This window comes from Capra hircus, chromosome 19 (genome assembly GCF_001704415.2).
Source record: "Capra hircus breed San Clemente chromosome 19, ASM170441v1, whole genome shotgun sequence".
NCBI lineage: Eukaryota > Metazoa > Chordata > Mammalia > Artiodactyla > Bovidae > Capra > Capra hircus.
The window spans coordinates 41606746-41633482 of NC_030826.1; the positions used below are offsets into that span (position 1 = coordinate 41606746).

Genomic DNA, 26737 nt, shown 5'->3' on the forward strand with positions numbered 1-26737 from the left:
TCAGTGTGTTAGTTTTATTTTCTTTGCTTTGGTCTATACAAAAAAAAAAAAACCAATAACCAAAAACATAAAGCGATCATAATAAAACTCTGCTGGGACCTCCCTCAGCCCCCAACACCCATGTGCAGGAGGTGGTGGTGGGGAGTTTGAAATAGGAAGAGGAAGAGAAAGCCCCTCACCGCACACCAGAGGGGTCAGCCAAGAGCACTTCTCGGGGGTCAGCTAGGGTAGTTGTGTTGGCAGGAGGAGGGTTCCAGGGCGCTGTCCCCAAGCTCCCCTAGGAGGGGCCAAAGCCAACTGAGTGTCCTGGGGCGGGGACAATCTCTCCGTGTCTCCCCCCCCATCTTCCCAGAGGATCCCTGAACTTTCCAAGACAAGCTTTGGATTCTGGGCCTTTTGGCCTTGAACCTGGGGCCTGGAGATCCCGGGGGCTCAGCACAGTTGGAGTTCAGTGACCAAATCAGAAGCCAGAGTTGTGGGGCCCAAGCCACTGGAGACGGGCACCCTGGGAGGAGGGGGGAGCTTTGGTAGGGGGGGACAAGGTGGGTGCCTCGAGTCTTAAATTTTAGTGCCAGGGCCTCAGGGGTGGGAATGGGGTATCAGGCCCTGGACCCACAGCCCAGAACAGAAAAGCAGGAGCAGATCACTATCCCAAGAAAGACCCCACAGAGGACCTCTGGAGGCACGGGGCTCGGCAGGAAGTTGCAGCCCTGCTGCCCAGGTTCAGGCACTTGGCTATCTGGCCCCATCACCTGCACGGAGAACCTCTCAGATGGGGAACCGCACCTGGGGGGGTTGGGGGGGAGCAGACATAGACACAGGGATTAGGCCAGGTCCATGGCCCTTGGAAGCTTGTGCCACTCCTGTGTCACCCACCCGCCATCTACAGAAGGGGCAGGAACTCGGTGCCCAGAGCAAAGATAATAGAACAAGGCAGGCAAGGCATGCCTTCCCTGGGGCAGCTCAGCACCCAGAGGCCCCATGCTTGCTCCCCCTTAAAGGAGCCAGGGTTTCAGGGAAAGCCTGAGAGGCCTCCCGTGAGAAGGGGGTCCTAAGGGAAGGGAAGCCCAAGTCTCAGCAGCCCACAGGGGGAGAGAGAGCTGCAAAGCAGGGGGAGGGGGCGCCATACTAGGGTCCGGGCAGCTAGGCCAGCATGTGGTCTGCAGTTGGGTAGGGGGGCCTGAGGCCGTCGCTGTAGGTGTCAATGGGATAGTCCCCATCCATGTCCATGTGCATCTCCAGTGGGTCCATGGGCACGTCGCTCGAGTACATGGGGCGGTAGGTGGCGTCCATGTCTGGCAAGGAGAAGGGTCTCAGGCTATTCTGCAAGGGTCTGGACAGCCCTCAGCCACACCTTCCACCCCTTCTTGCCCCAGTGGGCTGGACCCCCCCCCCACCACCACTGAGAGACCTGGACTTCAAGTCAGGGACCTGCCAGGAGTTGGTGTGAACACTACAGTGACTGTCACTGGTCCTTTGGCCCAGTGAACAAAAAGCTGCTCCCTCGCTCACACACACCCACACAGGACGCCCCTGTGCCCCAGCACTCCAGGGTCCTGCGCAACTCTGCACTCACTTACCATCAGCATAGGGTTCATTCATGGGGATCATGCTCTGGGCCTGAGGACGGAGACAGAGAGAAACATTAGGGGAGAGGGGAACGGAGAAAACACACGCTCTGGACTGGGACGGGAGAGGTGGGGAGAGAAGAGCAGCAAGAGATGTTTCTCTTGAGGAGCCAAGGAGGTCTTCCCTGGTGGTCCAGTGGCTAAGACACTTACAATGCAAGGGGCACAGGTTTGATCCCTGGTCAGGGAGAAGGCAATGGCACCCCACTCCAGTATTCTTGCTTGGAAAATCCCATGGACGGAAGAGCCTGGTGGGCTGCAGTCCATGGGATCTCGAAGTCGGACACGACTGAGCAACTTCACTTTCACTTTTCACTCTCATGCATTGGAGAAGGAAATGGCAACCTACTCCGGTATTCTTGCCTGGAGAATCCCAGGGACAGAAGAGCCTGGTGGGCTGCCATCTCTGGGGTTGCACAGAGTCGGACACGACTGAAGCAACTTAGCAGCAGCAGCAGCAGGGAACTAAGACCCCACATGCTGTGCAACCAAAAAACAACAGATAAAGGGGGGCCAAAGGAAAAGCAAAGACCCTTTGGAGGCACCTGCAGCATTAGAGCAGCCCTGGGGAGGGGAGTGTTGGGGAGAGGACTAGAGAACGGGTGTCAGAAGCGGCCCCACACAGGATCAGGGCAGCCGCCAGCCTGTAACAGCACCTTTGTGCAAGTTAGGGAAAGGCACTCCTGCCCCAACACTTTATATCAGTTTGAACATAAAACTGCCATTTTGTAGGTCAAAAACAGTAGACGGTCCAACCTATTACTTTCATCTGCTGGAAATTGTCATAAATGATTCAATTATAAAATTAAAATCTATTGGGAATTCCCTGGCAATCCAGTGGTTAGGACTCTGCATTTCCACTGCAGGGGGCCCAGGTTCAAACCCTGGTCAGGGAACTAAGGTCCCCCATTCGGCATATTAAAAAAATAAAATAAAATCTATGAGGCTGACAAGATGGTAACACCCCCCACACACCCTTGACAAAGTGCTGTCCTTGTGCAGTACGCAACTTGCACAGCCAGACACTGCGACCCAGCCCAGGATACTCACAGCCTCCCAGGCGGCAGGGTCGTGCTTGAAGAGGGAGTTAGTGAGCTCCACAGACACCCGTTTGCGGTAATCTGGGTTCTTGTCCTCGGAGATGCGGAACAAGACGGCAGCGGCGTAGGTGGCTGAGCAGGGAAAAGGACAGGCCAGGAAGGTCAGGTGCTCGCCTCCACCTCCCCCAGCCTCCCTCCTCACCCTCCTCGCCCCTTTGCGCCCAGCCCAGCCCCTCACCGGTGCCCTCATTGCGCGAGTGCAGTAGCTCCATGAGTGGGGCCGACGCGCCCTCCGCATCGATGGCGTCCGCCGCCTCCTTGTCCTGGGCCAGCTCGCACAGCACCCCGGCGGCCACGCGCTGGATGTTCTCCACGGAGGAGTAGAGGAGCTGGGGCGAGGGGCGCGGGGTGGGCGTGAGGCGAGCCAGCAACACACCTCACCACCCTGCCAATCTCGGCCTCCCATTTTCGGATATAACTCAAGCCCATAGTAAAAAGTGTGAAAAGTCTAAGTAAAATCTAAAGAAAGGAAACGCAGGGAATTCCCTGGTGATGGCGTGGTTAAGGCTGTTTTGAGTACCGGGGCGTGGGTGCAATCCCTCCTTGGGGAACTAAGATTCTATAAGCCTTGAGGTAAGGCCAAAAGATTTTTTTTTAATTCTTTTAATTTAAAAAAACCCGCCACAACCCCCTACCCAGACACAGCTTCTTTCCATTGGTTTTTCATCATAGTCATAAACACGTATTTGATTCTTTTTTTTAAGACTTTTTTTGATGTGGACCATTTTTTCTTTAATTTGTTACAATATTGTTTCTGGTTTATGTTCTCTTGTGTTGTGTTTTGTTTTGTTTGACTTCCAGGCGTGTGGAATCTTAGCTCCCCAACCAGGGATCAAACCTGTACCCCCTTGCGCTGGAAGGCGAAGTCTTGACCAGTGGACCACCAGAGAAGTCCCTGATTCCTGTTTTTTAATCAGACGTTGTAGCATAAAGCATTTTCCCATATTATTCAGTAACTTTTCCTTAAAAAATCTATGAGTTCAGGGACTTCCCCAGTGGCCCAGTGGCTAAGACTCTGCTATCCCACTGCAGGGGGCCTGGGTTTGATCCCTGTTAAGGGAACTAACTGCCAGCCTGAGAAGAAACATGGCTAAAAAACAAACAAAAAAATTATGAGTTCATACTGGTACTCAGGAGAGAAGGAGAATGCTACAAAGCAAAACAACAATGGAAATTAAAAAAGCTCATCCATCACAAGTGGAAGTAGCTACCAGCATAGGTTCCTTACACTGAACATTAATAATTAAAGGGAAAAAATTCAAAAACTGAAAATTCTTCAACACCATTGTCTATGTCCACATGATATAATGGACCATTCTTCTTTTAACCATTCTCTTATCACTGGACAGTCAGTTAATTTTCAGTTATTGTTAGTAACACTATAATTGTCAGCTGCACATATACATTTATGCCACATTTTAAATTACGTTATTTCATAGAGAGTCCCAGACCTGTACTACTTGATCAAAGAATACCAGTATTTTCAAGGCTGTCTATACACATCACAAAGTTGCTTCCTGGAGAGGTTTTACCACCTTAGCTTCCCACCAGCAGAGTATAAGACTGCCCATTTTATCACATCTTCACCAGCACAAAGCACTCCCTTTTTTTTTTTTTTCTTTGCCAATTTGATAGTGGAAAATGGGCTCTCCCTGTGGGATAAGCTTCATTTCTTTTAAACTCCTGGGGTTGATAGAGCACTGTTTATGAACCACCTGGGAATTACATGTGCCTCTCTGTAGATAACTACTGAGGTTTAATATTAATGAGCCTTTTATATGAAAGATATTAAACTCTTGTCTGTTGCGAGGCTTGCAAATATTTTTCCAGTTTGCTGTTTACGTTTCAATTATGTTAGGCTATTTCTGACATTAAATCCTTAATGTTGTTTCTGACATTAAGAATACTTGCTGTTTTCGTTTGTGGACTCTTCCTTTACCTCTGAGCTTGGAAAGCCTTTCCCATGTTGGAATTTGCTAAGTGATCATGTCTGGTGTGGCCACTTTTCTCCAAATGCTTCCAAAGACCTCTTGATGCTCGGCCCAGACTGCCTCAAACATTCCCATTTCAGCAGTGGGGGAAAGCAAGTGTTGGGGGAAACCTCTCCTGCCCACCTGCCCTAGACTCACCTGCACAAACAGGGGGATGGTGTTGAGTCGGAAGATCTCCATGCGGTTCATGGGATCCCGGGCGAGGATGTGCAGGGCTCCAGTGCAGCCTTCCACAATCTCCTCCATCCTCACGCCATCCTGCACGAGAGGAGCCATTGGGGTATAGCAACTGTGAGCCTAGGGAGTGGTCACCCCCTGCCAGGACACTGGCAAACCTCACTGGTCCTTGGAGTTGGCCTCAGTCGCAACTTGCCCCCCTAGTCACGCACTCATGTGCACACACTTTCACACAGAAGGCAGCCAGACTCTCAGGGCAGGCGGTCACAGGCCCCAGCAGCTCACTTACCGTGTAGGGCTGCTGTGTGCCAGCAGCCACATGGCGCTGGGCATCCTGGTGGGCCTTGACCAGCAGTTGGACAAGGCGGGGAATGACCGCTGCCTCCTGCAGTGGGGCATGGTTGGCTGGGCACAGGGCCAGATTCCTGATCAGGCCAATGGTTGCCTGGCAAGAAAAAGGGCACCCGTCAAGGGCATTTCGTGGACATCTGGAGGATCCCACTTCTCCAGCATCATCTCCTCCTTCCCCCTCATCTCTTCTCCCCGAGGCCAGCCATGGATGTGCTGGAATTCCTCCAGAGAATGACGCTTCTCCCAGCCCATGCCCCTTATTCCATACGATCTGTTGGTCCTCATGTCAGACTCTAATAGCCCTTGCTAAAATGCTAAAATCCATTCCAGAATATTCCACCAGCCCCCATGCCTTGACCCTCACCCCTGTTCCCTCTCTCTTAACGCTCCCTCACGGACAATATAGTCTTGCTTTTCTGATGGTTCCCAAACTCTGATTATCAGGGAGTCCTCGCTCAGGTTGACCCGAAAGCCTCCTGCATTGGTGACACTCACAATGTAATCCAGCTGAAGCAGTGGGATCTGGAATGAGGTCTCTGCCCCAGGCTCCCACCCTGCCAGCTGGCTCCGGTGCCCTCTGACAAGACCCCGTCTATAGTCGCTCCCTCACTCTCTGGCAGCAGGTGTCACACACCTATAGCTCTGTCCTGGCTCACCCTCCCCTCCCCTGTCTGTGGCACGGAACTGGCACATCTGTCCTCTTCCCAGGCAGCCTCCAGGTTCCCTGGCTCCCAGTGGCAGACCCCGAGTGTCCCCAGAACCCTCTCTACCCTCTGTGTCTTTAGCATCCTTCTTGAGTTTGAGCAGGACGCATGACACCTGACACCCTTCCATCCACGTGTGGCCAAAGGAACAAGTTCCTGAGTATGGGCTGAAGTGGTCTCACTTTCTGATCACTGCCAGCCCTTCAGGGCTTCTCCATGTCTCCGGGGCTAGAATGTATAGATGAGGGTGACCTCACCCATCCATTCATATGAGGATGACTTTGAACATCCAGACCCTCTAGCATAACGACTGTACCCCGTGGACCACCAAAATCACCTGGGGGCTCGTTAGAAATGCAGAGTCTCAGGCCCACCCCAGGCCTACCGAATCTGAGCCTGCAGTTGAATTGAGACTGCCCAGGGAGGTCCTGTGCGCCTTCAACTCTGAAGCTCTATTCTAGCTGATGGCCAAGCTACAAGATAGGATTCTGGGTCTCGGGAGCAGGGCCACCATGGACTGTGGAGGCTCTAATCCTGTCTTCGGGGCTCCTCCCCTCGCCTGGCCCCACCGGGCAGCGGGCAGTACCTTAACCAGTGGCCACTGGTTGGGCTGGTTGAGCAGCTTGACGATGGCCGGGATGCCATAGTTGAGACGCACGGAGTTCTGGGCCATCTCAGCCTCGGGGTGGCGGCTGGTGAGGTGGCGCAGGGCGCAGACAGCGGGCTCCGCAATGTCGTCCTTGTCGCCCGCACGCAGGATGGCGTGGATGAGCGCCTCCACACCACTGTTCTGCGTCACCAGCGTCTTGTTCTTGCTGTTGTTGCACGTCAGGTTGGACAGAGTGCCCGTGGCACAGGTGAGGACGTTGACATCGTCCACGCTCAGCTGGTTCACTAGAATCTTCAGCACGCTCTCCAGGCCCTCCTGGGGTCGGGGAAAGCAGTGGAGAGTGAGGGAAAACCCCAAGCACGGGGCTTCCAAGTATGTCCAGGGGAGTGAGATGGCCTCAGTGGGGGTCTCCAGCCCACTCAGTACAGACTCCGTGGGCCCTGAGAATCTTCAGTCCCACAATCCTGCCGACTCCCTGTGAGACGGCAGTTCTACCCATGGAGGATCTGGGGCTGAGAGAGGTTGAGGGCCTGGCTCACAGACTCACAGCTCATGGGCCAGATCTGAACCCAAGCCTATCTCTAAGCCCCATGCTCTCTTCTCCAGCCCCTTCGACTCCTCCTCTGGGTCCTCAGACCGGACAGGACTCGACTCAGGCCGAGGGAGGCCCCTGGGCCAGAATGAAGCTGTTGAGCCACGCTTCAGTGGCCCACTTGAACCACTTTTATATGCTTCTTCCCTTTCTGAGCCTTTGCTGTTGCACACTCAGTGGTCCCCAAGCCAAATCTGCCTTCAAGAAACATCCCTAAGCGAGAAACCTCATTTCTCCCAGGGAGAGCCACGTGGGCCTTGTGGCAGAATATGAAACCCCAGGTGCTGGGGACAGACAGTCCTGAGTTCAAATCCCAACTCTGCTGTCTATTAGCCATGACCAAGGCCACTTCTTAACTCCCGGAGCCTGTTTCTTTCTTTTCGTTCTATGAAAAATTTCTTTTTTAAAAATTTTTATTTTTTCTTGGAGTACAGTTGAAAATGTTCTTTTTTTAATTTTTATCTTATATTGGATATAGTTGAAAATTTTTTAACATTTTTATTTTATACTGGAGTATAGTTGATCAACAATGTTGTGTTAATTTCAGTTGTACAGCAAAGTGATTCAGTTATATATACATGTATCTATTATTTTTCAAATTCTTTTCCCACTTAAGTCATTACAGAGTACTGAGCAGAGTTCCCTGTGCTATACAGTAGGTCCTTGTTGGTTATCTGTTTTAAATATATCAGTGTGCACATGTCAATCCGAAACTCCCAATCTATCCCTGCCCCCCAGTCTTCACCCTAGTAACTATAAATTCATCCTCTAAGTTTGTGCGTCTGTTTCTGTTTTACAAATCTGTTCGTCTGTATCATTTTTTTGAGTCTGCATGTAAGTGATGTCATAGGATATTTGTCTTTTCTCTGTCCAACTTACTCCACTTAGTATAATAACCTCTAGGTCAATCCATGTTGCTGCAAATGGCATTATTTAATTCTTTTTAATGACTGAGTAATATTCCTCTGTATATATGTACCACTTGAGCCTTTGTTTCTTCAGCTAATAACTAGCCCCACACTCTACCTCCAGGTACTGAAAGGGGTAAAGAAGCCAGTGTCCCAGGTGCTTAACTGAGCCTAGAACGTGGGGGGTTCTCAATAAGCAGCCTATTGATGTAATTCTTAGCAACGACAAACAGATCTAAAGGAGGAACCAGAAGACTTGTCCCCAAACTGCATTTTTTCCTTAAGTTGTTTTTAGCCACCAGGGCCCCCAAGCCATCGCCTGCACACTACTGCTCCCTGCCCAACGTCAAGCGCGTAACTGCTCCTCTGGTACCAGCTGAACCCCAGCTTGGAACCATCAGCCCCTTTCCTCTAGTTCTCTTCCGAAACCCCTCAGAGGGATTAGAGCCTTTAGCTAAAGGGATGAAGGGCACTTCCAGCCTCAGCCACAGTGGAGCAAGATTTAGAGGCCTCAGGCTTCTAAGGTCAGACTCCCAGACAGGAGGCTGGACGCAGTAAGACAGCTGAGGAGTGGGACACAGGCCTGATCACCTCCCTCACCTGCTTGGTGGCCACATCCGAGAGGTTGCGCAGGGTCCACAGGCAGTTCTGCACGAGGCGGGGGCTGTTGCTCGTCAGGTGCTTGCCCAGGGCCTGCATCCCACCTGGGGTAGGAGATGAGCACATGTCAGCCACAGGGGAGCACAGCGGACTGACCCTTGTGGCTGGTCAGGGGCCCCGCTCCCACCCACCTGGCTACGTGGGCCATCCTCACGGGCTGCAGTACTCACCAGCCTCCACAATGGCAGGCTTGTTGCTGGGACACACGGACAGCACTTTGAGCACGCGGCTGGTGGTCCAGAGCAGCTTCTCATAACTGTAGTTACGCATGATCTGGACGAGGGCCTGGGGTCCTCCATTGGCCAGGATGATGAGCTGTGGGGGAGGGGGGAAATGAGTGTGAGACACATTGGGTCTCTGGCAAGGAACAAGGAAAGAAGGGAGGGTAGGTGACAGAGCTGTTATTACTGAGCTTCATCCAAAACCTGAATAGCTTTTGTGACTATTAAATAAGCCAAATATTGAAAAAAATGATAATACACAATGCTGGCAAGGATGAGGTGAGACTACTAACATACATTGCTGCTGATGGCATTGTAAATAAGGGAATCCTTTTGGAAAGTACCTGGAAATTTTTGTAAAAGCTTAGAAATATTAAAAACCCTTAACCCTACTGATGAAAAAAATTCCTACTTTTTGGGAAAAGCTGTGTCTTGAATATGTTCATTAAAGCATTGTTCATAAAAATTGAAGATCAGGAGCAACCTAAATGCCCTTCCTCAGGATAAAGTCTGGAGTCTCCATTTAATGAAATGCTATTTGCTCTTATAAAGGGTGGTTTTGAGGACAGAGTAGCAAAAAACAATAATAATAATTTTAATATCATACATTAGTAGAAAACATGCCAAGTTGTAAATTGTTATGACTACAACTGTATAAAAAATGCCCATAGGAAAGCACTGGAGGAAGCACATGGTTGTGTGAGGATCATTTTTTCTTTCCCTTGTCCTCAAAATATTCAGTAGTATGATGAAACATGACATCAGAATTTACATATATACATTTAACCTAAAAAGAGTAAGGAAGCAGTGACCCGAAGCTGCAGTTGGATGGAGGGGGATGGCATGGAGGATGCAGGTCTTGGTTGGGGACGGGAAGCACTGGGGGAAGCACATGGTTGTGTGAAGACGATAGGGCTCAGCCCACCTTGCTCTCCTGGTTGCCATAGGCCAGGAGCTGCAGGCAGTCGGTGGTGATGGCCAGGAACTTGGGGTTGTTCTTGTTGAGCAGGGGCACCATCTTCTGCAGCCCGTCTGCCAGGCGCACTGCCATCTTGGCACCCTCCTGGTAGAGCAGCAGGTTGTGCAGCGTGGTGATGGCATAGAACAAGACCGACTCCACAGGGGAGCTGGGATGGGGGTAGAGGGTTCATGTGAGTCAGGTTCCAGGTAAATGTGGGTCACCTCCTGCAGGAAGCCTTCCCCAATACTGACACCTCTATGGAATTAGCTCTTTACTAAAATTTCATTGTCCCTTGAGTCCAGTCTCATTTCTATGAACAGAGCACGCAGCACCTCTCCTCTCTCCGCTGAGACCATGACTCCTCTTGCTCTGGACTCCCAGCTCGGTGCTAAGCATACCTGTCCCTATTGAGTTGGTCCCCTGGACACCTGAGTAACTGCCATGTGGAAGGGATCATGCTAGAAAGGCCTGCAAGGGACTCAGAGAGGAGTCAGATCAGTATCTCCGCCCTCAAGGAACTCGCAGCTGGGTATGGGGATCAGGAAAAAGGCCCCTCAACATTGCAAGGCAGGGAAAGATAAAGGTGGCAGGGGATTTTGCACAGGCTGTTCCCTCTGCCTAGAATACTCTTCCCATCATCTACACCAGTCGAAGTCCTCTCCTCTGTCAACCCCCTGCCATCAGAGTGCATAGCTGCTTGGAACTCCACTGACCAATCTTGGGCACACCTTTGCCCTCATCTACACTGTATCCTGATAAATAACCTGAGAGTTACCTGCCTGTCTCCCCTGCTAGGCTGTGGGGAGCTGAGCATCAGGACTGAGCCTGGTTCTGCACCTGGCACAGTAGGTACTCAATAAATCTATGGAAGACCAAGGAAGTCTAAGGGAGGGGACGCCCCTGGCTCCTGCATGGAGTAGGGGTGGGTACCTGAGCATGCGGACCAGGGCAGGGATGCCGCCCGACTTGAAGATGGCAAGCAGCCCCTCGCGGTGGTGGGAGAGGTTGTGCAGGATGCTGGTGGTGCAGCGGGCGGTGTCCAGGTCGCTGGTGTTCTGCATGGTGCGCACGACGGCCGCCACCAGCTGGGGCGAGCCCATTAGCGCCCGCCGAGACGCCTCCTTCTTCGACAGCTGGTTCACAATCATGGCCGCCTTGGTCACCACCACCTCGGGGGGTAAGGAGGAGGAGGGGAGGGAGTGAGCAGACGGGCCGAGATGGCTGCCACTGTGAGAAGGAAGGGCCAGGAGACACCTCCACAAAGCTCAGACAGACTCGGGTCAGACTTCCCACTGATGAGGCTCTGGGTCAATGATCTCTCTCCACCCGGGCAGGGCCCTATCCTGCAAACCCCTGACTCTCCCCTCCCTGTCCTGCCTCCACCCTGGCCAGGCCCTCACAGACCGGGTCCTCATCATTGAGCAGCTTGGTGAGCTCAGGCAGGGCCCGGGTGGCCAGCTCAGCGTCGTCCTGGTAGTTGATGAGATGCACGATGGCCGACTTGAGGAGTTGGGATGGCTCGGCCAGCCGCTGCAGGTTGGTGGTCTGCCCCTCCACCTGGGTGGCCAGCAGCAGTGAGCTGTCCTCTCCTGTCACACCGGGACACATGGCCTCCCGCACCCGCTTGGCTCTGGCAGTCGTGGACATCTGGTACTCCAGGTCACCTGGGGGCCAGCAGAGAGGGACGGAGTTGCAGGAAGCAGGCAGGGGGACACTGGGGAGCAGGCATCCCATCTGGGCTCTCTGGGCTGACTTCCTGTCCACCACTCGCAGTTCTGCCTTTAACCAGTGACCTTGAGGAGGTCGTCATCACCTCAGGTCATCAGCGATAAAATGGGGCACCTCCTGTTCTGTTCATCACAGAGAATTCTTATGAGAATTAAATGACGTAATAGGTGTGAATTGTTCTTAAAAGAAAGGATGCGTGTGCCTGGCACATATCACTAAAAATAAGGTCAGAGTTTATCATTATTAAAAGGAATAGTTAACATTTTTTGAGTTCAGGCATACCTAAAAGATATTGTGGTTATATAATGTATAATATATAAAAGATACGTAGTTCCCTACCACTACAAAGAAGTGAATATTGCGGTAAAGAGAGTCATGAATTTTTTGGTTGCCTACTGCATATAAAACTTATGTTTACACTATTTGTAGTATCTTGTGTGCGACAGCATTGTGTCCAACAAATGTACATATCTTAATTTTAAAATATTTTATTGCCAAAAAATGATGACCGTCATCCGAGTCTTCAACAAGTCATAGCAGCATTATCAAAGATCACTGATCACAGATTACCATCACAAAGAGAATCATCATGAAAATGTTTGAAATATTGCAAGAATTACTAAAACATGATACAGAGACCTGAAGTAAGCAAATGCTGCTGGGAAAATGGCGCATATAGACCTGATCCATGCAGTTATCACAAATCTTCAATTTGTAAAAAAAAAAAAAAAAAGTGTGCCTATACTATTTTAAAGGTCTTTTGGCCATGCTGCACAGCATGTGGGATCTCAGTTCCCCAATCAGGGATCGAACCCACGTCGCCTGCATTGGCAGCACAGAGCCTTAACCGCTGGACCACCAGGGAAGTCCTATGCCTATACTTACTATGTGCCCAGCAGTGAATTAAGCGCTGTCCTTATATTTTTCTCATTTAATCTTACAACCCTACAAGGCAAGGACTATTATTATCTCCACTTTACAGATGGGAAAACTGAGACACAAAGAGGTTATAAGAACCCGAGTTGGGACCCGAACCCAGACAGCCTGACTCCAGAACCCAACCCTGACTCTATGCTCCTCCCTTAACAATCAGGTAGGGGTAGGATGATACAACCTGTCTCTTTCCAACCCTGAAATCTTGTGATTCTAATTACACCCTCAACCTCCCCAAAGGAGGCAATTCTCCCATTATATGGTCAGCTAAATAGAGGCCCAGGGGCTTCCCTGGTGGCTCAGCGGTAAAGAATCTGCCTGTAATGCAGGAGATACAGGAAGATCTCCTGGAGAAGGGCATGGCAACCCACTCCAGTATTCTTGCCTGAAGAATTCCATGATCAGAGGAGCCTGGAGGGCTGTGGTCCATGGGGGTCACAAAGAGTCGGGCATGACTGAAGTGACTCAGCAGCAGTAGCAAATAGAGGACCAGAGGGTCACCCAATAGAATACAATGGATGACAGGGCAAGTTGGGACTGTGGGATTCACAAAACAGGAGAAGGGCTCTCAGGTGGGTCCAGGCTCCACCCCCTGGTAAGTCTGGAAGTCCCAGAGACAGGTACCCCAGTTTTCCAGGCAGCCCTGCCCTGGTGAGTGTCCCAAAGCCCAGAGGAGAGGGAGACAGAGGTTCCCCACTCCCATTAGCTGAGAAGGAGGGGACATCCACCTGGCTTTCCCGCCTGGATACTGCACTTTAGCAACCAACGCGATGCCTGGCCCCGCCAAGCCGAGAGGCCTCTGCGTGCTGGCAGAAGGAGCCCCCCAGGGTGCAGAGGCTGAGCACTGCAGTGCCCCGGGCTGCCACCATCTATCCTCCACCCTCCCCAGCTCCCAGGGCTCACCGTACCACACCATTCAGGGCCCTAGAGCCATCTGTGGGCTACAGTCGGGACTGGACTCTCCTTTCCCCCAGAGAGGCAGGGCACCCTGGGCTGGCAGGCATCCCCATCCTGACGAAGCCCCAGAACTGGGCTCTGCCCCCGCTGCATACTTGAGCAAAAGGACTGTGTCTTCCCCGAGCCTCTGGGTTCCCTGAGGGTGATGGCAAGGACTGTGCCTCTTCCATCAGACTCGCGTGCAGGGTCTATGCCTCTCCTTCTTATTAGAGGTTCACGGGACGGGAATCTGCCTCCTTCCCAGATGGAGGGGTGCTGCGAAGATGCTGAGCCTCCTCCCTCAGACTGATGAGTCTAAGCACCGGAGCTGGGCCTCCCTCCGAAGACTGGGAGCCTCCTGAGGTCTGCCTCCTTTGACCCTCACCTCCCTCCAGGAGCCAGCTGCTTTTCTGCTGGGATAGCCCCACAGAAGAGTCCCCAGGGGTCCTGACCTTGGCCCGGGGGCACCGACTGGGTGTAGGTGGTGGTCTTCTTGAGTGTGTACTGGCGCCCGCAGGCCTCGTCCTCCTCCATGAGGCCCTTGCTGCTGACCGAGGGCACACAGGTGTTGGCCCCCGAGTGGATGCCAGAGTCATAGGTATATGTCTGCTGCCACTCGGTCACCTTGATGGGCTGTTCGATCAGGTTCATCACCTCCATGGTGGCTGCTGGGGACACAGAAGAGGGGCAGGAAATTAGCTGACCAGGCGGGACATCCCATCACTTGGCACGGCCCCCATCTCCAGCCTCTCCCCAGGCCCTGCCCGTCATCCCTTCCCCCAACCATGGCCCCAAGGGCCCCAGTGGGCTGTGGAGGAGGGTGGGAGGCAGAAGGGACCAAACCCAGGGAGGACTGCCCAGGGTGGGACAGCCGGTGTGAGTCCTGGGCTTGTATCTCTGACCTCCAGCCCAGGGTGGGATGAACCCCAGGGGACAGGTGCCTTAAAGGGCCAGGTGCTCCAACCCAGCCCTGGGTTTATTGCAGTGAAAAGGAACAAAGGAGAATGAGTTTTTCTTTTCTTTCCTGAGAACAAAGAACATCATAAAGAGAAGAGTGAGCAAGCCAGATTACCCCTAGTTTTCACTTTAACTGTTCCTTATCAGGGAAGGACAGGGAAGCCTGGGATGCTGCCGTCCACGGAGTCACAAAGAGTCAGACACAACCTAGTGACTGAACAACAAACCTGTAGTCTAACTAAGTTTGCTTTTCCCCCCCTAACTCCGCTTAAGCTCTATTTTGTGCCTATCATCCTTTGATTTCATGCTAATTACATCCTGTATCTGGTGCCCACCTTCACAGCACTCTCTCTGCAGACCACCCCTGGTAGTTTTCTCTCTTTTTGCATTACAGAAAGAAGGCCACACTACAATACACAAAAGACAGTGGGCTCAACTACTGGGCTTCAGGACTGGGTCTGCCAGACCCAATTACCGGGCTACCTGATGCCAGCCTATGACTGCTTTTGAAACAATGTAAGAAGAGGCTGCAAAATCCTTGTTTGTTTCTCATCACCTACCCCTGACTGCGAGCCTTCATTTTATATAACCCTTCAGATTCCTTATGGAAGAGGGAGAAACAGTTCTTGAGGCACAAACCTACTGTGTTCTCCCCCTCTGCCGGCTGAGGATTAAAGCTACCTTTCTATTTCCTCTAAGTTCTATCTCTGTATTTTTAAATTCAGGCTTCCCTGGTGGCTCAGAGGCTAAAGCGTCTGCCTGCAATGCGGGAGACCTGGGTCCGATCCCTGGGTCAGGAAGATCTCCTGGAGAAGGAAATGGCAACCCACTCCAGTATTCTTGCCTGGAGAATCCCATGGACGGAAGAGCCTGATGGGCTACAGTCCACAGGATCGCAAAGAGTCGGACACGACTGAGCGACTTCACTTTCACTTTCAATGCACAGAGAAAGCCAAGATTTTGGCGGTAACGGGCTCACTCACCTTGCAGCCCACAGCCCCAAACCTCCAGGGCAAAAGACATCACTCAGAGCCTCCAGCAACTTCTAGGGTCCCGAAGGCCCACTCACATCCACTGGGGCTCCTGGGAAGGGCTGCTAGGTGAGGCAACTACACCCCAGGCACTGGGTGGGAAACTGGGAAAGCGGGTGGGGCAGGGAAGCTGTCAGACAGGTTTCTCTGGGAGCCTCAGAGACTCCAGAATCTTCTGCATATGAGGCAGGATCATGAGTGACCCCAGAGGCTCAGGCCTTAAGAACCCCATCTCTCCGGCACTCCAGCTCAGAAGCTTTCCCCAGAATTCTGAGTCCCACCAACCAGTTCAGACCTCAGCCACATACTTCCGGGCCATTCACTGCTCAGCTGAACCCCCATCCTCATCTGTAAAATGGGGCAGCACCACCTCCCACCACCAACCCAGCTGAGCACCTGGCCACACAGTAGGTGCTCAATGTCGGTGGCCATGGCTGGGTATCAGTATTCCCCAGGGTGTGTTCTCTCCTCAGGGTGGAGCAGGCCTCAGGGGAGTCACTGCTACTATTCAGACTTGGGGACACTTGAGGGTCATGAATAGCTGGGCCTGACTGTACCAGCGAGGTGACTCCTACTTGGTCTGTCCAGCTCCCTTGTCTCGGGTGCTGACCTCCAGAGTCCAACAGCCAGGAAGAGGGATGAGAGAAGCTGCATCCCGGTGAGGGCCTACCTGGTGCCTTTCAAGACAGCCAACATCCTCACAAGTGGGTTTCAAAGCACATGCTCTGCTTCCCAATTTACAGATGGGGAAACTGAGGCTCCACCGGGTGAGGGGGCACAGCAGAGAAATGAGAGCCGGGACCAGGCTTGGGTGTGAGTGACACCTGTCCGTGGTCTGTGCACACCCAGTATGGCCTCAGATGGCAAGTAGACCTCAGGCTGGCCCACCCAGAGGGGAGGCAGCACCCAGCACCTCAAACCTGTTGTCCCATTGCGTTGGAGACCAGTCGGGGACGAGGCTGCAGTGGCTGGTGAGCCTGGTCCATCGCCAGGAACAAAGGTCACCACAGATACGTCTTCCCGGACAGGCCCAGCGCCACCTCCCAGGAGGACGCCAGTGATCCTTCAGGCCTCCCTGCCTTTTATGGTGACCCCTCCGCTCCCCTGCCTGTAAGCACACCTGGAACAGGCGGAGGCAGGAGCCAGGCCCACTCCCTGCAGCCTCTTTCCTCTCCTCCCATCACCCCAAGTGACTCAGAGTTTCGGGCTGATAAACAGAAGCAGGCTCGGTGCCGCCAGATGTGCCCAGCTGCTCTCCAGGCCATGCAGCTATTTCAGGGGGAGCCCTCCCCCTCGCCCCTGCCCTAAGCACACGCTGCCCACCCAGCACTCCTGCCTTCCCTGGAGAGACAAGACAGAGAACACAGGAGAACACAGAAAGCCTGTCTCCGAGCAGCCCCCAGGGAGAAAATTCAGGCAGGAAGCCTTGGACATCCGAGCCCGGAGAAGGAAGATGAAACTGCGTCAGTAAAGACAGCTGCATTAACCCTGTGAAGGCCACTTCGCCAGGCAGACAGCTGAGCTGCCATCTGGCTGCCGAGCCTCAGCCAGATTTGCTGAGGACAAACTGGACATCTCCCTGTGGCTGATTCATGCTGATGTAGGGCAGAAAGCAACATAATATTGTAAAGCAGTTATCCTCCAATGGAAAAAACAACCAAAAATTTAAAAAAAAATTTCAAACTAGCACTCAGAGGCAGAAGGAAGGCCCTGCTGGGGCTGAGTTCCAGGCCTGCCTGCCATGGATGCTGAATGTTACCAAATGATCTTTCTACATCTCTTGAGATGATTGTATAACTTTTCTTGTTTATTCTATAGTGAGTTATTAAAAACACAAAACTGAGTATCTCCAGCCCTATCAGTAAAAACAGCCTATCTGAGCCAGAAAACGCTGCTCCCAGTAAAGACCATCACCTACCCCTGGCGCTTCTCAGCCAAGTGAGAGATGCGGGCCTTGGCCAGAACCTAAGGAACAATCCACTCGCTGGCCCCAGATCCAAAGGGACCCTTGAGGTCAAGGCTAGCCATAAGAGAGGTGTTTCCTAGCAGGCCCCTCAGCACCCCTACCAGCCCAAGTCTGGAGCTAAGAGAAGCTGAGGGCTGGACAGCTGCCCAGAATGAGGTCAAAGGATCCACCATAGTGGAAGGATGGAGGCCGGGGTGTGTGTCTTAATTAGCAAATGAATCTCATGCTTCCTAGAAGCAACCCTGGTCAGCATTTGATTATTCCAGTTTCTAGATGAGGAAACAAGTACCACACTGAAAAATAGTGGTGCTCTGCTCAAGCCCAGGTCTGCCTCATTGCCAACCAGCCTCTTCCCCTGGCTCCTAACAGGGCATCTGGGGGAAGAGGGGAAACCCTGGAATCAGGGAAAGAATGCCAGACACCTGCAGAGAGACCGGAGGCAGGGAGCTGAAGGGAGCATAGGTGGAGCCAAGCACTGGCTGCTCCAAAATCAGGAATCACAGGTCTGATTGCTTGGCTGGCAACGTGCTGTGTGTCCTTGGGCAACACATTTCCCTCTCTGTGCTTAATCCACAGAAACGGTGGCCCAGGTGATCTCAGAGAAACCTTGATATCTAAGATTCTGGGGATAACATGGTAGTCAAGAAAAGGCTGAGGGTGGGCAAGGTCAGAGGTAGAAAGCAGTTCAGAGAAGACACACAGAACTCTTCATGAAGAAAGGATGGTGGAGGGAGCTCCTCTCAGCACAGGAAAGATCTAACTAAGACCTCAGGCAGGACTGTCAAGCAACCCCACCTCTTCTCACATACTCCCCAGGAGAACTAGGGGAATTCTCTCACAAGAAACCAAAATGCTGGTTTTGCAATTCCCAGGGTGGAGGAGGCTGCACCCAGTTCGGTTTCATCCCTCTCGGCCCTGGATCTGGAGACCCACCACAATGCCCCTGGTCAGAGCCAGGGTGGAAGGAGGCGAGACAGACGTGGGCCCTGCCCAGGCACCCTGGCCGGAGATGGGCAGAGCCAGACACAGGGCGGGGCTCCGAACTGAATGGGGGTGCTTTGTTTAGCAGTGGTTCTATTGTTGGCGACACAGGAGGAAGAAGCCAGCTCAGAGATCACAGGATGGGATGGGGACCTCGCAAGGGGCAGGAAGAGAGAACAGGGGCCCTGGAGAGGGGGGTGCAAGGGACCCTTCTCCCACTGGTCCACACTGGCCAGGAATCTGCAAGCAAGCAATGAGGATGCTTTGGGGCACACTCTGCCCTCCACTCCTGCTTCCTCCTCTGCATGGCCAACCCAGTGGGCTGTCACTGGGCACTTTAAACCCAACACTGTCCTGGCAGAGTGCAGCCCAGCTCTGAAATAAAAAAATAACTCCCAGGACTTCCCCAGGAGTTAGCACTCTGCGCTTCCACTGCAGGGGACACAGGTTCGATCCCTGGTTAGGGAACTAGATCCCATGTGCAGTGCAGCACGGCCAAAAATATTTAAAAATTAAAAATAAATTTAAAAACTCCCACCAGAGCTACAGGCTCCTTCCCCCGCCAGCTGGGCTGGGCTGTATGACATCAAGTTTCAATCAGACATCTGGAAATCAGAACAGGAATTGGTTGCCCGAGCGGTGGCTGGGCCCTGGCTCAGAAGCACTGCAGCAGAGCAGGCAGGGCTTCCAGAAGGTCCTTGGGCCAGAGGTCAGACTCTGCAGATGCAGATCACGGGCTCAGGCAGTGACAGAGAAAGGGGACTGAGGACAGGGTGCAGTCAGGGGAAATCTCCATCCAGCCCCACCTCACACTGACCCTGTGCCCTTGGGCAAGTCATGTGATTTCTTGAAGCCTCATATTCCTCCTCTGTAAAGTAGAGACTGGGACTTCCCTGGCAGTCCAGAGGTTAGGAGTCCACACTTCCACTGCAGGGGGATGGGTTCAATCCCTGGACGGGGAACTAAGATCCTACATGCTGAGCGGCACAGCCAAAAATAAAGTGGAGACAATCAAGACACTGCTTTCTTCAGACCACTGTTAAGTTTTGTGGATGGTACACAACCATGACTGCAGAAGGCCTCTGTTGATAGGAAGAACCCAGGCAAGTGTCCTTCCATTAGGAAAGCAAAGAAGTTGCAGAGGAGGCCAGCAAAGATGGGCCCGGTAAGGTAGCCGGCAGCCAGCCTGCTTTTTAGGACCCAGTACCCCAGGGGCTTCCCAGGGGGGTGCTAGTGGTAAAGAACCTGTCTGCCAACGTAGGAGACACAGGTTCGATCCCTGGATCAGGAAGATCCCTTGCGGGAGGGCACGGCAACCAATCCAGTATTCTTGCCTGGAGAATCTCGTGGACAGAGGAGCCTGGCAGGCTACAGTCCATAGGGTCGCAGTTAGACACAACTAAAGCGACTTAGCATGCACGCACACCCAAGGTTAAGACCCAAGCTTCTCTTCCCTGACCTCTCAGATACGGGCTAGGAGGGGAGTTGCCTCCTGGTCCTAGGCCAGAGGCCCTGGGGTTGGGGGAGCAGGGTGTGGTTGGGAAGGATGAGTTATATCCAGGTCCTGGGAGGGGAAGGGGCAGAAACAGTGCTGCCCCTCTCCCAGGTCACATGTGCTGCGGTCTTCAGTCGGGGGCGGGCAGGCCAATCACGCTTGGACATTCCCCGCATAGCAGCCCCAGGGGAGAGGCTGGGCTTTGCAGGGTCACCAGCCCCCACCCTTCCTCACTCTCTCTGGCTCCAGCAGAGACTTGGCCGGCGGGCCCAAGCACAGTCGGAAACAGACTCTAGAAGTACAGAGACGTGACTACTTCCCTTGAGAGCCCTGTCTCCCCCTCGTCAGGCTGGGGCTTCCCAGAGAGGCCACTCCCCTCAGACTAGTGGCTCCAGGAGAAACACCCCCACCCGTGGACGAGATGTTCCTTGGCCAAAACTGTGGTCTCCCCCATCAGACTGGTCATTCCAAATGGGCAGAGTCTGAAGTGGGCACCAGCCATGGCCAGGGCTCTAGGCCCAGGAGAAGACACAGAAGCCCATCCTGAGCTTCCGGAGGAAACCCCTCACTTCCGGTCTGGAAGACAGCCGAGCAGCGGCCCAGGCCTGGCTGGGGGTGGAGGAGGTTCAGGTCAGGCCGACCCAGCTGCTGTTTATTTTCTTCCTTCTGGGCTCCTGCCCAAAGCAAACAAACCAGGGTGGGAAAATGAAGGGGACTTGAAGGAGAGGGAAATGCCCGGCCAGGTGGCTGGACCCTGGGAATCTCCGGGCTCCCCTGGAGAGGACTCCAGCTGGAGATCCATTCCCTGCTGGGGACCCTGGGTGGGCAAAAATCCCAAACCAGCAGAGACCCCCAAACCAAGACTCCTGGGAATGGAAAAACGCTTTACCAGCCTCAGGAAACAACCGCTAAAGACTCACTAGGGTCAGTGTCATATCTCAATACACAAGTGCCTGCTGTCCCCACCCAACCACCCCAGGGGGGCCTGGAGAGCCCAACCCCAGCTTGTGTCCACCCCTCAGGCTGTGATTCCCTAGAGTTTCATTCTGCAGGGATTGCTGCCTGACCTCCTGGAAAAGCAAGAAAGATCCAACTGTTACTTCCCTGTTCAGCATTTGCTGGAGAAAACCAGGATTTGGATAATGGTTTGGTTAAAATTTGTTATTGTATACACAGCATGAGATCATCCAAGAGCAAGGCTGAGAAACAGGAGCATGCTAAGAAAAGAGAAGGGAAGAAATGTTAGCAGTAGATACCTCAAAGGATAGGATTATGGATGACTTTTTTTCTTCTCTCATAAACTTTCCTAAACTTTCCAACTATTTTGCAAAGTGAGCAGATATTACTTTTTCAATCAAGCGGGAGGGGGAGTCATAGTGAGTACAACCTCCGCTCACCCCCAAATAAGCAGTGTCTTGACTGCCAGCCCTGTCTCAATTGTCCTCCATGCCTGCCACTTGCCAGAGACAAGAATCTGCTGTCCCCACAGTGAGGAAAGATAGCTGACCTATTAACCTACACTCCGTAGGTCACAGAAAGCTGAGCTTCCTGCCCCGAGGGCCCCCAACAGCTGAGGAGCCAAGAGGCTGAGCAAAGGGGGAGTGGTCAGAGAGTTTTCTCTTTGGCCTGGCCAAAGAAGCTTCTGGAAATCAAGGCAGTCCATGCCTCCCAAGACCTCCACCAGATTCAACCCAGGAGGCAGGCCTCATGGTGTCCCTTGCAGAGACACAAACCCTGATGACTTGCCCCAGTCACACTGCTCTTTCTCTTCGCAGGGGTTAGTGGGTAAGTGGCTCATGGCTCCCTGCCCCTCTAGGAGACAAATATCTCCTCCCAGAAGACACAAGACTAAAAGTTTCCCCAGCAGGGACCCACCAGACCTCAGACTTGCCCCCAAACAGTAGTGATTCCTGCCTGCTCTCTTAGGGTAGGCTGGCCCTCCCCAACTCACATGGATGGGGCCCTGCTTCATTTGCTTCAGAGAAGAGTCAACTCTGAGCCTCCATTGGCATCTCCCTCTTACTTATCAACTCAAGACCTCATCTCTAACAGGTGGGAAGTCCTTCTTCCTGTCTAGCCTCCATTCCTTCCATAAGCATCCTGGGGACTTCCACGGTGGCGCAGTAGTTAAGACTCTGCCTTCCAATGCAGGGGGTGCGGGTTCAATCCCTGGTCAGTGAATTAAGACCCCCATGTGCCAAAAAGGTGAAAAAAAAAAAAAAGAAGAAAAAGAAATCAACTTGGGGAGGGAGGTGGGAGGGATGTTCAAGTAGGAGGGGACATGAGTAAACCTATGGCTGATTCATGTTGGTGTTCAGTAAAAACAAATGCAATACTGTAAAGCAATTATCCTTCAATTAAAAATAAATAATTTTTTTAAAAGATTGAAAAAAAAGAGTCCTGATCGCTTCTGTGTTCTGGGTGGGAGGTGCAGGGGAGGTAAGGGTGGAAAACTGCAAGCCTGTCCCCCTCTTTGTAGCAATTAGCCAGGACTGAGTTCATTCTCTTTCCTCATCTGTTGTATCAAGTCCCCTCAGTCTTCTCTTCTGCAGGATCAGTAATTCCCCATGCCTAGGGTCCGCTCCTGACCTCAAGTGATCTGGAAGCCCAAGGCTGACAGGCTCAGTACCCAGGCTGTACTGAAACAGATAGAGGCCCATTTCCCAGGTCCATCCGGGTGTCAGGTGGCCAGTTGGCAGATGTGCCAGAGCCAGGCGGGTCTGAGGACAGGGACACCAGCCCCTCCCTCCAGGACCAAGGCTCTGCTGACCCCACCCCCATGACCAGAAAGGCCTTCTCAGCAGCAGAAAATCTACTCCCAGCCCCCAGGGCTCCCAGCTCCAAAGCTGAGGATAGCCAACTTCCTGCCCAAGAGCAGCCTGGCAGCGCTGACTGGTAGAGTCCAGTAGGACACCAGCCCAGTCCTAAATCTGACTCTCATTTCTCTCTACTCCCCAGGGAACAGCTCCCCCTACCCCACCTCACCCCCACCCCCGACTTGCTTGGCACAGCCCCAGCCCCCAGCAAAGCAGACAACTCCCACTTCCTATACACGGACAAACCCAGAAAAGTCCGTGGTTCTGCCCAGCTCAAGCCGGGAGGCAGCAGCAGCTTTGACCCCTGCCCTCCTCTCCCTGTCACAACCTCCTCCACACATCCGCCACAGCCCCTGGCCTTTGGGAAACAGCCCCCTCCAGAAAACCAAGCCATGGAGCAGGGAGGTTTCAGAAGGCTGGAGGCTGGGACATGAGTCACCCCTGACAAACCTGCCCCCACCTTCACCACCCACACACAACATCCTGGGCCCCTTTGAACTCTCATCTCACCAGACTCCCAAGCAGAGGCTCTTAAAAAAAGCAGTGGCAGAAAAATTCTTCCCAGAGCCTCAGTGGAGTGATATAGCAGGACGAGCTCTGGGCTTGGAGCCAAAGGACCCAAATGCCTGCTCAGGTCTCGCTGTGCAATACTGGACAGTTACTTAACTCCCTTGAGTTGAGTTTCCATTTCCTCACCTGTAGAATGGTGAACGATGCTTGCCTAGAAGGATGATCGTAAGGATTAAATGAGAATAATTAATGAAAGTGCTTGGAATTTGTAAGTAGTCCCCTGTCTTTTAAGTTACCAATTTTGCTCAGGAGATCACTGAGGTTCAGACAGGTGAAGTGACTACTCCAATGGGAAATGAGTGACAGAGCTGGGAACCAAACCTAGCTCAAACCAAGTCTAAATCCCTATGCTCAGAACTGCCCCACTATAATATCTGTCCAAATAACAGCTCTTCTGTACAGGAGTCAGCTGCCCCCATCTCATTCGAAGGTGGCTCTTTTCCCCAAGCACTCCCAGGCCAGGGAGAGAACCCCCTCACCTGTACCTGCCTGATCGGTACCCTTTTACACAATGCATTCTCAAAGCCTCATCCTTGGCAGCCCAAACAGAGGTTCCAGAGGAAATAGGGTGTAACTGGGGTTTGGGGTGGGTCCGGGAGAAAGGAGGGAGAGGGTTTCTAGCTGAGGTCTGATCTAGCAAGAAGTGACCACTTGGATCCTACCTTTTCCCCTCTCCCTCCAGTCCAGTAAGTAGCTGGTTTGCTCCTCCTAGCAATACTTCCGCACCTCAATATTATCTTTTCATCGCAGCCACAAACCAGATTAGCTAAACTAACCATCTAACCAGTGTAATTACAATGCCTTCCCCTCCTCCACTTTGGCACAGAGAAGAGGGAAATCAGGTTATTTTGCCCAAACTCCTTGCCCTTGTGACACCCACTGGAGCAAAAGAGGCATGGGGACCCCCCTGACCCAGGGCACTCCTGGGGGGCGGGGAGGGTTCTGACCTTCACCCCCACTCTCCCATTTACCCCCACAGTAGAGTTGTAGGGTAGGAAGGGTCTTCCCAAGCAAATCAGAGCAAGCAACCCTGACCCCCTGAATCTTCCCTTTATCCCAGGACTGAAGGGGAGCCTGGCTCTTACATCCCCTACTCTGTTCCCCCAAGGAGGCCAGGGAAAGGGCTCTCAGGAAACGGGAGGAGGGGGCAGGCAGCGGCGGCGAAAGCAGCTCTGCCTGAAACCCTTCCTGCTGAAGCCTTCCTCCTTTCCCCTTCGAACTCTCTCAGGAAAGGGGGTGGGTGCGAAAACCTCCAGAAGGAATGTACCTTCGAAAACCTAGAAATTTAATGGAAATCCAGCCCTATCGCTCCGCTTTTCGGACTCAAGTCACCAGCCAGCTAAATGACGTGGGGGATGGGACAGAGAAAAAAAAGACCAGAGCAATCGCTCCCCCCGCCCGGCCCTGCCCCACCCCCATTCCTGGGGAGGGGGGCGGAGATCGGGAGCGAGCCTGTAGGGCAGGCCTCCTGCGAGGGGGTGTGGTGGTCCCCGGAGGCAGGAAGAGAAGGAAGAAGCTGTTTCCCCTTTGGCCCACCCACCGCCCCCCCTTACTCCGGGCCCCATCTCAGGCCCCAGGGGCCCAGCAAACAGGATGGAGGTGGGGGCAGGGTGGACGGGGTCACAGCGCAGGCACTAGCCCAGGTTCAGCCTGGACGAATGGGGGAGGGGACTTTGCTCCGGGAAGGACCCCTTAAGCCTGAGGGGAAGCCCCGGGCCAGGAGGCAGGCAAAGCTCTAGGGAAAGCTGCGGTAAATACTTCCTGAAAAGTTTGTTTGGGGTGATTTTTTCCTCCAAGAAAAGGACAGAGAGCAAGGGTAGTTCTGTTCCCATAACACTCTGGAAGCCTCAGCTGCGGTAACTGGGCGGGTGAATTCTCCAGGCGTGCACAACCCCTCCGCCCAGACCCCAGTTCTTGACGCGGGTGCCAGACACCGGCTGCACGGGGAAGCCGGGCCCAGCTCCAATCCCACTGCCATCCCATCCCGCCTCCGATGGCAGAGCTAGGAACCCGGCACCCAGGGAGCGGAGCAGAGGGAGGCGCCGCAGGTACAGTCCCGACTGGGTTCGCAGAGCTGGAGGGCAGGGCCTCTGGATTCCCTGTGCTCACCTGCTTGGCAGGTGGGGCCCGCGTCGCTGGGAAAATGTGCGCTCAGCCCCCAGAGTTGGGCAAACCGGGCGCAGACAATAGGGCCCCACCCAGGCCTGGGGGAGTAGAGAGGGAGGGAAAGCGAGGATGACGCGTGAGGTGGGGTGAGGGTGGCCCCAAAGAGACCAGCGGCAGCAAGTTTCCCAAACAGTAAATTCCTGACTACAGAGTGAGCGCTGGGAAGCAGGCCGAGCAGGTGAAAGTCTCCCCCGCAAGAGGCAGGGCCAGAGTCAGGGACGCGGCGTCGAGAGAGCTCCGCGGGCCCCAGGGGAGGCGCGATCCAGAGGCACCTGCCCTGACCCCTCCGCGCCCTCTCCCAGAGCCCCCAGTAGCGCTCCGCCCGAACCTCGCGCCCGCTTGGTAGCAGCGCCCAGGACCCCAGCGCGCCCCCTGCCGCCAGTGCAGGGTGGCGCTCCCTGGCTCCGGCTCTTACCTGCCCATAGACGACAGGGATCGGCCTCTCGGCCTCTCTCTACCCTTCCCTCGCCCCAGCTATACCTGCCCACCGATCGTCCGCACCTGCGTTTGGAGCCTGGCCGGGCTGGGTAGGGGTCGGGCCGGGATGGGAGCCGGCGCTGGCTGCGAACTGAGATCTGCGCGCTCGGGCGGCGGCTGCTCCAGACTCTGGCCAAGGCAGCAACTCGGTAACCGAACAAAAGGCGAAGGGACCTGACAGCCAAGCCACGCCTCTCGCCCCTCGTAGCTCCGCCCCTAAGGGAGACGCCCACCCGCCGATGTGGGCTCACTGGCTGCCTCGCCAGACTGTCCCATCGAGGGGGTGGAGTCTCGCGTCCAGTCCCCTTTCACCGCCGCCTCTGTTTATCCGCTGACCATTGGCCTCAGGGACTGCCACTCGGCCCTAGGGACGGTCTCCAACTTGAGGTTCCAGCCTAACTCCGCACCTATTGGCAGATTGAAGGTTACTTCCTCCTGATTGGGCAAAGAACTGTCAGTAAGACTAAGGAAAGAACCAATGGGAGGGATGGGGTGTGTCTCGCCCCACCCTACCTCCAAGCAGGTAAGGCTGATTACTCTCCCCTTCCCCCTACCTGTCCAACAGGTGAGTCAGGGTGCGCCATGGGAAAGGACAGACGCCTTCACTAGCCAGCCAACTCAGCGTCAGGCATGATGCTTCTTTGAGCTTATTCACCCTTGCCACAAAGTGGTAATAACATATTAATATAGCATTTCATAGGCTTTTTTCTGGGTTAGGATTTTTTTCTCCAAAGACGGCGTGCTTATGAGATTCAGAATTAGCCTGGATTTGACTTCT

The 26737-nt window shown here is 53.6% G+C and overlaps 1 protein-coding gene and 1 non-coding gene across 4 annotated transcripts; one reads left to right on the forward strand and one right to left on the reverse strand.

The window, feature by feature from the left end:
* Positions 1-26126, reverse strand: JUP (junction plakoglobin). 3 transcript variants are annotated; one of them, XM_013972225.2, is made up of 15 exons: positions 25984-26126; positions 13953-14168; positions 11308-11567; positions 10834-11072; positions 9868-10069; positions 8892-9036; positions 8662-8765; positions 6538-6876; positions 5186-5341; positions 4858-4977; positions 2907-3057; positions 2679-2800; positions 1581-1620; positions 1130-1295; positions 1-786 (listed from the first exon to the last, which is right to left on the reverse strand). In XM_013972225.2, exons 2-14 carry the CDS (start codon positions 14158-14160, stop codon positions 1144-1146), a joined length of 2238 nt encoding a protein of 745 aa, XP_013827679.1. In that variant the 5' UTR covers positions 14161-14168; positions 25984-26126; the 3' UTR covers positions 1-786; positions 1130-1143. The 3 variants fall into 3 exon arrangements, with proteins under 3 accessions (XP_013827679.1, XP_017920586.1, XP_013827680.1); XM_018065097.1 differs by having other exon boundaries at positions 1-1295; positions 13953-14165; XM_013972226.2 differs by lacking the exon at positions 25984-26126 and adding an exon at positions 23443-23467 and having other exon boundaries at positions 1-1295.
* TRNAG-UCC lies at positions 2452-2524 on the forward strand. Its single transcript has one exon. It is a non-coding gene; the product is annotated as a tRNA-Gly (tRNA).